General features: G+C 56.2%; 1 protein-coding gene across 1 annotated transcript; it reads right to left on the minus strand.

Annotated features, from left to right (window-relative positions):
* Nucleotides 1–796: 796 nt before the first annotated feature.
* CDC37 (cell division cycle 37, HSP90 cochaperone) lies at nt 797–8,767 on the minus strand. The gene is made up of 8 exons (XM_053968310.1): nt 8,542–8,767; nt 6,584–6,859; nt 6,369–6,474; nt 5,944–6,059; nt 5,344–5,466; nt 3,997–4,179; nt 2,415–2,486; nt 797–1,310 (listed from the first exon to the last, which is right to left on the minus strand). Exons 1-8 carry the CDS (start codon nt 8,641–8,643, stop codon nt 1,179–1,181), a joined length of 1,110 nt encoding a protein of 369 aa, XP_053824285.1. The 5' UTR covers nt 8,644–8,767; the 3' UTR covers nt 797–1,178.
* Nucleotides 8,768–12,821: the final 4,054 nt, after the last annotated feature.

Here is a 12,821-nt window from a genome sequence, read left to right on the forward strand (position 1 = left end):
AGGCTCTGATTGGCTGAGGGGCGTGCGGGGCGGGGTTTTGTGGAAAGGAAGGGGCGGGGCGTGGAAAAGCGATGGGAAGGGGGCGTGGTCAAGCAGATCGAGGGGGCGGGGCCTGGGGCGCAGCTGGATCTAAGCATGGGCACATCTGGATTTAAACAACGGGCACAGCTGGATTTAAATATGAGCACAGCTGGATCCAAACCCATGGGCACAGCTGGATTTAAATATGGGCACACCTGGCCTGGGGGGGGGCCCACAGCTGGATTTAAACAATGGGCACAGCTGGATTTAAACCCATGGGCACAGCTGGATTTAAACAGGAGCACAGCTGGATTTAAATATGAGCACAGCTGGATTTAAACAGGAGCACAGCTGGATCCAAACACGGGCACAGCTGGATTTAAATATGAGCACAGCTGGATTTAAATATGGGCACTGCTGGATCCAAACACGGGCACAGCTGGATCCAAACACGGGCACAGCTGGATTTAAACAGGGGCACAGCTGGATCCAAACACGGGCACAGCTGGATCCAAACACGGGCACAGCTGGATTTAAACCCATGGGCACAGCTGGATTTAAACCCATGGGCACAGCTGGATTTAAATATGAGCACAGCTGGATTTAAACCCATGGGCACAGCTGGATCCAAACACGAGCACATCTGGATTTAAATATGAGCACAGCTGGATCCAAACACAGGCACATCTGGCCCCGGGGGGGGGTTCCCAGCCCCCCGCCCCTCCCAGGCTGGCCCCAGCTCCCCCCCTGCCCCCCCAGACCCCCAATTCCACGCTCAGCTTCTCCAATCTCTTTATTTCTCCGCTCCGGCACCGCGGCTCCGACCCCCCCCCCCCCCCCCAAAAACCCCAAACCCACCCAGGAGGGGGCCGGGGGTGGTGGGGGTGGGGGGGGTCCCCAAACCTCCCAAAAACCTTCCCCAAAAGTCTCTACGGCGTGAAAAAGCGCGGGGGAGGGGGGGGGGGGAGGGCGTGAGGGGAGCGGGGAGGGGGCTGCAAGGGGGGGGGGGGTGTGGGGCACGACCCCTCCCCGCCTGCTTTTGCTGCTTTCCCAACAGGGGAGCGTAGGTGGTTTTTTTTGGGTATTTTTTTCTGCTTTTTTTGACCTTTTCTGCCTTTTTTTTTTGTTTTTTTTCGGGGTGGGGGGCCTGGCCCCGCTCAGGGTTTGGGCTCGTCCTCGGCGCCGTTCTCCTGCTGGATCTCCTCGCGCGCCGCGGCCCCGCCGGCGCCCTTGGCGTTGGGCACCCAGAGCCCCGAGTCGATGCAGCGCTGCATGTGGTACTTGGCCTCCTAAAAACGGGACACGGGGGGCTGGGGACACCCACAGAGGGATTGGGGGACACCCCGAGGGATTGGGGACACCCCGAGGGATTTGGGGACACCCACAGAGGGATCTGGGGACATCCTGAGGGATTTGGGGACACCTCGAGGGAGTTGGGACCCCCCCGAGAGATTTGGGGACATCCTGAGGGATTTGGGGACAGCCCAAGGGATTGGGGGACCCCTCACAAGGGATTTGGGGACACCCACAGAGGGAGTTGGGGACACCCAGAGAGGGATTTGGGGACATCCTGAGGGATTAGGAGACATCCCAAGGGATTTGGGGACACCCCGAGGGATTGGGGACACCCACAGAGGGATTGGGGACACCCACAGAGGGATTTGGGGACACCCACAGAGGGACTGGGGACACCCCGAGGGATTTGGGGACACCTCGAGGGATCTGGGGACACCCCCGAAGGATTTGGGACCCCTCACAAGGGATTTGGGGACATCCCAAGGGATTTGGGGACACCCACAGAGGGATTTGGGGACCCCTCACAAGGGGTTTGGGGACATCCCAAGGGAGTTGGGGACATCCCCCGAGGGATTTGGGGACACCCTGGGGGATTGGGGGACACCCACAGAGGGATTTTGGGACATCCTGAGGGATTTGGGGACACCCCGAGGGATTTGGGGACACCCACAGAGGGATTTGGGGACACCCTGGGGGATTGGGGAGCACCCACAGAGGGATTTGGGGACCCCTCACAAGGGATTTGGGGACACCTCGAGGGATTTGGGGACACACCCCAAGAGATTTGGGGACGCCTCCCGAGGGATTTTGGAACACCCCGAGGGATTTGGGGACACCCCGAGGGAGTTTAGGACACCCACAGAAGGATTTGGGGACATCCTGAGGGATTTTGGGACACACCCCAAGGGATTTGGGGACATCCCAAGGGATTTAGGGACACCCCGAGGGATTTGGGGACCCCTCCCCAGGGATTTGGGGACCACTCCCAAGGGATTTAGGGACACCCTGAGGGATTCAGGGACCCCCTGAGGGATTTGGGGACCCCTCCCCAGGGATGTGGGACCCCTCCCGTGGGGTTTTTGGGGTGAAAATCTCACGGTCGGGTCCATTTTGCTGATCGTGTCCTGCAGCATCTGAACGTCTTTGACATCGAAGCATTTCTGCAGCTCCTGCGGGCCCAGGGACTGCTCAGTGGGGCTGGGAGGGACTGGGACATACTGGGACATACTGGGAGCGACTGGGATATACTGGGAGTGACTGGGATCACACTGGGATATACTGGGAGTGACTGGGATCACACTGGGAGTGACCGGGATCAAACTGTGAGTGACTGGGATATACTGGGAGTGACCAGGAACAAACTGGGAGTGACTGGAACGTACTGGGAGTGACCGGGATCAAACTGGGAGTGACTGGGATCACACTGGGAGTGACTGGGATCACACTGGGAGTGACTGGGATCAAACTGGGATATACTGGGATCACACTGGGAGTGACCGGGATCAAAACTGGGAGTGACCAGGATCAAACTGGGAGTGACTGGGATATACTGGGAGTGACCAGGAACAAACTGGGAGTGACTGGAACGTACTGGGAGTGACCGGGATCAAACTGGGAGTGACTGGGATATACTGGGAGCAACTGGAACATACTGGGAGTGACCGGGATCAAACTGGGAGTGATCAGGATCAAACTGGGAGTGACTGGGATATACTGGGAGCAACTGGGATATACTGGGAGCAACTGGAATATACTGGGAGCGACCGGGATCAAACTGGGAGCAACTGGGATATACTGGGAGCGACCGGGATCAAACTGGGAGTGATCAGGATCAAACTGGGAGCAACTGGGATCAAACTGGGAGCAACTGGGACCAAACTGGGAGCAACTGGGATCAAACTGGGAGTGACCGGGATCAAACTGGGAGTGACTGGGATCACGCTGGGAGCAACTGGGATATACTGGGAGTGACTGGAACATACTGGAAGCAACCAGGATCAAACTGGGAGTGACCAGGATCAAACTGAGAGCAACTGGGATATACTGGGAGTGACCGGGATCAAACTGGGAGTGACTGGGATATACTGGGAGTGACCAGGATCAAACTGAGAGCAACTGGGATATACTGGGAGTGACCAGGATCAAACTGAGAGCAACTGGGATATACTGGGAGTGACCGGGATCAAACTGGGAGTGACTGGGATCACACTGGGAGTGACCGGGATCATACTAGGATCACACTGGGAGTGATCAAGATCAAACTGGGAGCAACTGGGATATACTGGGAATGACTGGAACATACTGGGAGCAAGTGGGATCAAACTGGGAGTGACCAGGATATACTGGGAGTGACTGGGATCATACTAGGATCACACTGGGAGTGATCAAGATCAAACTGGGAGCAACTGGGATATACTGGGAATGACCGGGATCAAACTGGGAGCGACCGGGATCAAACTGGGAGTGACTGGGATCAAACTGGGAGCGACCAGGATCAAACTGGGCGCCAACGACCCCCACAAGGAAACGCTCCCAAAACTCCAACACCCCCCAAACCCGGAGGCCTGAGCCAGCAGCGCTGCCCCCCCCCGGAGCCCCCCAGAGCTCCCAAAACGTCGGCGTTCAGCCCCAAAAGCCGCTCGGAGCTGGGGGGGGGGGACGCTCGCCCCCAGGACTCACGGGGGGCAGGGACTCGTAGACGTCCACGGGGTCGAGCCCGCCGGGCCCCAGGCGCTTCTGGCGCTCCTCCTCCTCGTAGTCGCGCAGCGCCTTCTCCAGGCGCGCCCGCGCCCGGCCCCGCACGCGCTCCTTGAAGCCCTCCAGCTCCTCCGTGAATCCCTCCAGGTAGTGCTGGTCCGCTGTCTGGGGGGGGAAATGGGGTTCAGGGGGTTGGGGAACTAAATCCACCTCAATTCCACCTCAAATCTGCCCCAAACTGACCTCAATTCCACCCCAATTCCGCCTCAAATCCGCCTCAAATCCATCACAAATCCACCTCAATTCCGCCTCAAATCCATCACAAATCCACTGCAAATCTACCTCAATTCCGCCTCAAATCTGCCCCAAATCGACCTCAATTCCACCCCAATTCCGCCTCAAATCCATCACAAATCCACCTCAATAACACCTCAAATCTGCCGCAAATCCATCACAAATCCACTGCAAATCTACCTCAATTCCGCCTCAAATCTGCCCGAAATCCGCCCCAAATCCACCTCAAATCTGCCCCAAATCCACCTCAATTCCACCCCAATTCCGCCTCAAATCCGCCTCAAATCCATCACAAATCCACCTCAATAACACCTCAAATCTGCCTCAATTCCACCCCAAATCCACCTCAAATCCACCCCAATTCCACTTCAAATCCACCCCAAACCCACCCCAATTCCACCCCAAACCCACCCCAATTCCACCCCAAATCCACCCCAATTCCACCTCAAATCCATCAAAAATCCACCCCAATTCCACCTCAAATCCACCTCAAATCCACCCCAAATCCATCACATAATCCACCTCAAACCCACCCCAATTCCACCCCACTCCTAAATCCCCAATTCCAATCCCACATTGCTCATCTCCACCCCTGAATCCCCAATTCCAACCCCAAACCCCCAATTCCAATCCCACATTGCTCATCTCCACCCCTGAATCCCCAATTCCAGCCCCAAACCCCCAATTCCAATCCCACATTGCTCATCTCCACCCCAATTCCAATCCCAAATCCCCAATTCCAATCCCATATTGATCATTTCCACCCCTAAATCCCCAATTCCAATCCCAAACCCCCAATTCCAATCCCACACCCTCATTTCCATCTCTGAATCCCCAATTCCAGCCCCAAACCCCCAAGCCCACCCCCTGAGCCCCCCCTTCTCCACCCCATCCCCCTGTCCCCCACTCCACCAGAACGCCCTCCCCCGGTCAAACCTCACGAAAAGGAGAAAAAATTGAGGCTAAACCCGCGGAAATTGGGGCACGCTCGGCCTCAGGGAGGGATTTTGGGGTGTCCAGGGTTTTTTTTTTTACCTTAATTTTGGTGAAAAACTGCCGGAAGCAAGCCCTGGGATCCACCTTGAGGCTCTTGGCCAGCTCCAGGATGAACTGCATGACGATGGTCTGGTGGGCCACCTGCTCCATCAGCGCGTGTTTCTGGGGGGGAAAACGGGCTCAAAATCCCCCCAAATCCCCCAAAATCCCCCCAAATCCCCATTCCCCACTCAAGCAAACCCCTTTTTTGGGTGAGGAAGGGGTGATTTGGGTCAGGGAATCCCTGCAGGGGTTGGATTCGTGTGTTAAGTCGTTAGGATGAGGCTGGGTTGGGTTTGATGATCTTTAGGAGCTTTTTGACCCCAAATTAATCCCAAATTCCCTGACTCTGTGGGCTCCTCATCCCAGGGAAACCCTGGAGCTGCAGGAGAAGGGGTCAGGGGTGAACCTCTCTCCCAAAGAAGGGTGGGGCTACCTTTATAATATGACTTTAAGGATCTTTTCCCACCTCTCCTACCTCATAACTCCCCAATCCTCTCTTTTTTTTTTTGGGGCAGGAAAAACGGGAAGCAGCCCAGAGAGGTGAGAAGGAGGCAGGTCCAGCGTGGGGAAGGGGGATTTTATCCCGACCCCTCTCACCTCCTCCACCTCCAGGTCGATGCACCAGATGACCAGGTAGTTGGCTGTCTCCTCGCAGACCAGGTGAGGGTTGTCGGACAGGTACTTCTGGCTGTCATCCCAGCGCCTCAGCATCCCTGCCAAGGAGGGAAAGGGGGGAGCATCGCCCCTCCTCAGCCAGGGGAACAAACTCTGCACCTCCCTCGTGGTGAGGAGGGTGAGCTAAACTCCCCCAAAAACTCCCCCGAAATTCTGCTTCGGCGTGGGGAAAAACAAAAAAAACAAAAAAAAAAAAATGGGGAAACCACGCAAAATCCTCGATTTTTATTCAGTGCACTGAGAGGATTCTGGGCTGCTCACACCACAGGGTGTGGGGGATGTTCCCAAGCTTGGAGAACCCCAAAAAGCTTCCCCCCAGCTCCCCAAAGCCCCCCTGAACCCCTCACCAAAATGTTTAATCTGCTTCTCGTATCGCTCCACGAAGGTTTTGTGTTTCTTCTCCTTCTGCTCCTCCGTCTCCTCCTTCTCCTCGGGCTTCACGTTGAAAACGCTCTGGGAACCCGGAGGAGCATGGGGAATGATTTGGGGGATTTAGGACACAGCAGGGATGGTTTTTTTTTTTTTGGGGGGGTGTGGGGGTGTTTTTCTCCCCAAAGCCCACCTTGCTGAAGCCGTCCTTGCTGAGCGTGTCCACGTTCCAGGGCATGTTCTTCTCCTTCTTCCTCAGCTCCTCCAGCTTGTTCTCCCAGCTCTTCTCCTCGTTCCTCAGCTGCTGGGCCTCGGCCTGGAGCTTCTCCAGCTCCCCCTTCCCGCTCTCGGCCACCTCCAGCTCCTTCATCTTCTTCTGGCACTCGGCGAGTTTGCGCTTGCACTCGCGGCAGCCTTTATCCAGCTCCTCCTTCTCCTTCTGGAACTGCTCCATGCGCTCCACGCGGGCCTGGGGAGGCAGCGGCGGCGCCACGGCAGCTGCAGCGCGTCCCCCAAAAGGTTTTTTGGGGGGGTTTTGTGGGGCTGGGGAGGGAGCAGCGGCTTCTCCGTGGGGAAATGGGGGAATTGCCAGCCCCCAAAGTCGGGTGGGAGGCCTTGGAGGTGTCGCTGACCCATCCCGGGACGCGCAGGGGGATTTGGGGGGGGTGTGAACCCCCAGGGGAGGAGCAGCCCCCAGGACATGGCAGGGATGGAGCAGGAGCTGAGGGGGGACAGGGAATGGGGAGTGGGCTGGGATGGGATGGGGAATGGGGAATGGGCTGTGCTGGGATGGGAATGGGGAATGGGCTGGGATGGGAATGGGGAATAGGGAATGAGAAATGGGGAGTGGGGAATGGGCTGTACTGGGATGGGGAATGGGGAGTGGGGAATGGGGAGTGGGGAAGGGGCTGGGATGGGAATGGGGAATGGTCTGTACTGGGAATGGGGAATGGGCTGGGATGGGATGGGGAATGGGGAGTGGGCTGTGCTGGGATGGGGAAGGGGCTGTACTGGGATGGGGAATGGGCTGGGATGGAATGGGGAATGGGGAGTGGGGAATGGGGAATGGGCTGGGATGGAATGGGGAATGGTCTGTACTGGGAATGGGGAATGGGCTGGGATGGGATGGGGAAGGGGCTGTACTGGGATGGGGAATGGGCTGGGATGGAATGGGGAATGGGGAGTGGGGAATGGGCTGTGCTGGGATGGGGAATGGGGAACGGGCTGGGATGGGATGAGGAATGGGGAATGGGCTGTGCTGGGAATGGGGAGTGGGCTGGGATGGGGAATGGGCTGTACTGGGATGGGGAAGGGGCTGTGCTGGGATGGGGAATGGGGAATAGGGAATGGGGAGTGGGGAATGGACTGGGATGGGATGGGGAATGGGAAATGGGGAATGGGGAGTGGGGAATGGGGAAGGGGCTGTGCTGGGATGGGGAAGGGGCTGGGATGGGGAATGGGGAGTGGTCTGTACTGGGATGGGGAATGGGGAGTGGGATGGGATGGGGAATGGGGAATGGGCTGTGCTGTGCTGGGGAATGGGAAATGGGGAATGGGGAATGGTCTGTGCTGGGATGGGGAATGGTCTGTGCTGGGATGGGATGGGGAATGGGGAATGGGGAATGGGCTGTGCTCGGATGGGGAATAGGGAATGGGGAATGGGAAATGGGGAACCGGGAAGGGGCTGTGCTGCGATGGGGAATGGGAAATGGGGAGTGGGCTGTGCTGGGATGAAGAATGGGGCACGGGGAAGGGGCTGTGCTGGGATGAGGAATGGGGAATGGGGAGTGGGCTGTGCTGGGATGGGGAACCGGGAACGGGCTGTGCTGGGATGGGGAATGGGGAACCGGGAAGGGGCTGTGCTGCGATGGCGGAGCTCCCCGCGGGCGCTCCAGGGATGATCCCATGGGAGCCCCCGCCCCACGGGGACCCCTGGAGCTGCGAAAAGGAGAAACCCCCCCCCCCCCCGCTCCCCGTCCTGCGGGAACAGGGAGAGCCCCCCACACCACGGGGGTCCCACGAACAACAGATCACCCCCCCGCCTTCCCCGTCCCCCTTTCCTTCCGGGAATCCCGGGCCCGGTCGCCATGGGAACGGGCCTCCCGCGGAGCGCCGGGCCCGGGGGGGCGCCGCGGGCCGGCCGAGCCGCACCTGGTGCCGCCATCGGAAGAGACTGGCGGTGTCGATGTTGGGGTGAGTCTCGTCCTCGTCGTCCGAGACCTCGATGTGGTCCCACACGCTGTAATCCACCATGGCGCGGCCGCCGCGACCCTCCGGCACCCGCCCGGCCCGGCCGCTTCCGCCCGCGCCTGACGCGCTTCCGCCCGCGCATGACGCGCTTCCGGCGCCGTGCCCGCCCTCCTGAGCTTGGGCACGGCGCGCCTGAAGCCGCGCCCGGTTCAAAGATGGCGGCGGATTTAAAGAGACACGAGCCGTGTCCGCACACTGCGTTTCACCTGCGCGTTTAAGAGAATTAATAAAAGAAATAAAGTCTTTTAAACGATTTTAAGGGTTTAAATTGAAGGAAAAGCCTGCCTCTTCAATGATTTGAAGATGTTGAATTGACTGGGAATCCCTACTTTCTGTTATTTTAGGGATTTAGTTGAGAACAAATCCAACTTTTCTGTTGTTTAAATCGTTAAATTGAGGAGGAATCTCTGTTTTTCCGTCGTTTTTAAGGGTTTAAATTGAAAGGAGATTCTTTAGGGGCCTTTTTAAGAGTTCCATCAACAGGGGCCCTCTGTTTTAAGGGATCTTACAGGGAAAATGGTGTCAAAAAGCCCCAAAAAATGTGTTTCTTGAGGGAAAACCAGTAAAGGGAGGAGGAGGCCTCTTGGGGGTTAAATTGAGTGGGAATTCCATTAAAAATTTTAAATTGAGGCAGGATCCTACATTTTAAGAGTTTAAATTGAGGGGAAACTCCACTTTTTCACTACTTTTATGTTTTATTTTGGGAGAAGCCCCCCTTTATCCATCATTTTAGGGGTCTAAACATAGAGGGAACTCCTCTTTCCATTTTTAAAGTTTAAACTGAGGGGGCAAACCCCTTTTTTTCATCGTTTTAAAGGGTTTAACTAGAGGGGTTCCCTATCAGGGGAAAAAAGGCAGGAAACGTGAAGGAGAAAAAGGGCGGGAAACGTGAGGGGAAAAAGGGCGGGAAAACGTGAGGGGAAAAAGGGAGGGAAACGTGAGGGGAAAAAGAGCAGGAAACGTGAGGAGAAAAGGTGGGAAATGTTATGAACAGTTTCCAGGTGTTCCCCAGAGACGCGGGCAGGGCTTTCCTAGTTCCCATGGCAACACTAAAAGAAAACTACTAACTCTAGCCAAGTACCGATATTGAAATGCTAATTAGCCAATTGCTCTGTTTGTTTTCTCTAAACTACCTGGCCTCCCACCCCTCCACGCTGCCATTCTGGGACTAACATGCAAATAAAAACCCCTTAGGATCATGGGAGTATTTTTAGGAGATAAAAATGAATATAAATCAAAAACTGAACACAATAGAGGAGTCTAGATAAATGCCCTAGCTGAGGAAGAGGGAAACACATCCCCTGACTGGCTTTTAACCGTAGCCATCACCTAAGAAGGAACATTAGGCTCTGAGAAGCAGGGCGATAGACAGACAGAGAGCCCTGGTGCTGCCACCACGGAAGGAGCGGGGACAGCTGTGGTTCTGGACTTCAGCAACAGACTCTGCACGCCACGCCTCCTCATCCTCGGGCCACCGGTGTGCCACAAGGAAGGAGAAAGGACACCTGCTGCTCGGGACTCCAGTGACCGGCTCTGCGCGCCTCCTTCCTTCCGGCTGCCTGGGAAAGCTACAACCGCGGGGCGAGCTCTGCGTCGAGCCCCCCTGCCCAGCTGATCTTTTTAATAAAGAGCTGGACATTAATAAAGGCATTAGCCCTGTTCATTTCACTAAGAAGCCTTCCAAAATCCCCTAAATATTCCTAATGGTCCTGCAAAAACACTCAAGGAAACCTGCTCAGCCTCCAAACCCTTCCTGGTGCTCTCTAGCCCACAGATGTCATCCCTACCTTTCTCCAGGGGGTCCTGTTGTCCTCTGAGGGTTCTCTCGTTGTCCTGGTGTGAGGGTCACTGCCTTGTCCCAGCGGGAGCGTTGCGGTGTGCTCTCGCTGTTAGGGTTGCTGTGTGGTGCTGCTGCTGGCAGGGCTGAAAAGGGAAAAGGCTCTTGTTAGGGGGGCTGCTTAGGCTGAGGTTAGGGCTGGGGGGAGAGGTGGTGCTCCTGTACCCTAACTTGCCTCCTAAGCTGTACCCTGTAGCCCTGATCTCCACTGCACTGTCCAGCCCTCAAGCCCTCGCCCTTTACCCCTCAACCTCTCCCTCTGCCCCCCAGCCCTCAGGCTCTGTGTGTCACCCTCGAGCCCCCCCTTTGCCCCTCAAGCCCCCTCTCAGCTGCCCCTCAGCTCCTGTGCGTCACCCTTAATCCCTCTCCTTTGCCCCTCAGCCCCCAGCTTCTCTGAGGCACCCTCCAGCTGCCCCTGCCCCCCTCAGCATCTCTCTGTCACCCACTGTCCCCTCTCCCTGTGCCTCCCTCAGCTCCCAGCCTCTGTCACCCTCAAGCCCCCACAGTGCCCCTCAGCCTCTATGTGCTGTGCCATGAAAAAACAGAAAATTTCCCTAAAAACCCCTCATCTTCAAAATGTTCTAAAAGACCCACAAAAACATAAAAATAGCCTCAGAATACCCTTAAAATACAAGAAAAATACCCTACTTTTAAAAAAACCCTAAAACACACCTAAATATCCCTAAAAAACCTTTAAGAAATCCCTCAATATTCCTAAAAGAGCTCTAAAAATATCCCAAAAATACTTAAAATGCCCAGATAAGACCCTAAAAAAACCTAAAAGTTCCCTCAAAAGACCTAAAAATACCCTAGTCCTAAGAGTCCTCCACATACCCTCAATAGACCTAAAAAAGCCCCAAGAACACCCAAAAAAAAACCCATAAAAATTCTAATTAGTAGTAAGAAAGCCATGAAAATACCCTAAAAAAAATCTTTTAAAAGCCCTAAAAAAGCCCTAAAAGTATCCTAAATAGTCACAGAAAATTCCTAAAAAGCTCCTGTGAAAAAAACCCTAAAATATCTTTTTAAAGCCCTAAAAAACCCCTAAAAAAGTGCTCAGTCCCCAACCTCTACCAGTCACTCTCTAGCCAGCCAACATCATCCCTACCTTTTCATTAGGGTCACTGCCTGCAGCTGCTGGGAGGGTTCTGGGGCTGTCCCAGCATTAGGGTCACTGCCTGCAGCTGCTGTTGAGGAACACTGGTGTTCTAGGGGTGTGTTTAGGGTGAGCTTAGGGTTGGGGTGAGGGCTGCTGCTGTACCCTAACCCTTCCTGGTACCCCGTGTCCTGTCCTTTGTACCCCTAACCCTCAGGGTCAGCTCTCCACCTGTCAAGTCCCCCCCTTTTTGCCCCTCAGCCCGCAATGTCTGTGTGTCACCCCAAGCCCCCCGACACTGTCCTGTGGCCCCCTAACCTCCACCGTGCACTTTCCACCCTTGTAGGGGTGGGTTTAAGGGTGAGGTTAAGGGTGCTGTGAGGGCTGGTTCACCTGTCACCCTCAGGCACCCCCCACTTTGTCCCTCAGGACAGCCCCTGCCTCTCAGCCTCCTTGTGTCACCCTCAGGTTCCCACCGCAGCCTCTCAGCGTCTCTGTGCCACCCTGGAGCCCCCCTTTTTAACTCCTAAAGACCCCTTCTGCCTCTCAGCTGCCCCCATGTTCTGTGTCACCCTCCAGCCCCCTCCCCTCAGCCCCAGGTGCCTTTGTGACACCGCGCAGCCCACAGACGCCGTCCCTGCCTGTTTCCTTTGGGTGTTGTCCTGCTGCGAGGGCCGCACTATCCCCACGAGTCCGGGCTCCCATGTCCTGCTGCAGGGAGTCACACCTGGGGGATGGGAGGAGTGAGGGATGGGGCAGGGGCGGGATGGGGAGGGGTGAAGGGTGGAGAGAGACTGGGGAAGGGGTGGGCTGGAAGGACATGTAGGGGTGAGGGGTGGAGATGGGGACAGAGCAGAACAGGGCAGAGGGAAGAGGGACATTTGGAGGGGGCAGTCCACATATCCCAGACCAAAGCTGCAGCAAAATACAATTTTAGTGGACAGGGCAAAGCCAAACACCACCTGCAAACTGACATCAGGAACCTGGGCTGGCCACTTTTCTTTCCCAGGGAAAAGGACCGGTCTGTGTCTCCAGGGGCCTGTGGCCCTGAGTGGCCGGAGACCTCCAAAAATCCAAACGATCGAAGATGTGTCGCAGACCCAAGCTGCCCCCACCTCAAACCTGTGCTGCCCTGACAGTCCCAAGGGAACCCTACAAACTGACATCAGGAACCTGGGCTGGCCACTTTTCTTTCCCAGGGAAAAGGCTGATCTTTGTCTCCAGGGGCCTGTGGCCCTGAAGTGGCCG

This window comes from Vidua chalybeata, chromosome 33, assembly GCF_026979565.1.
Source record: "Vidua chalybeata isolate OUT-0048 chromosome 33, bVidCha1 merged haplotype, whole genome shotgun sequence".
In the NCBI taxonomy this organism is placed as follows: domain Eukaryota; kingdom Metazoa; phylum Chordata; class Aves; order Passeriformes; family Viduidae; genus Vidua; species Vidua chalybeata.

What these genes read in the sequence shown, in the direction of transcription:
- CDC37 (XM_053968310.1), bottom strand. Translation starts at nt 8,643, where the DNA reads ATGGTGGATTACAGCGTGTGGGACCACATCGAGGTCTCGGACGACGAG. An exon ending in GCAAGGACGGCTTCAGCAAG is followed by an intron (nt 6,475 to 6,583) that starts GTGGGCTTTGGG and finishes CCGGGTTCCCAG; the next exon opens with AGCGTTTTCAACGTGAAGCC. An exon ending in AGTTTTTCACCAAAATTAAG is followed by an intron (nt 4,180 to 5,343) that starts GTAAAAAAAAAA and finishes TTCCCCCCCCAG; the next exon opens with ACAGCGGACCAGCACTACCT.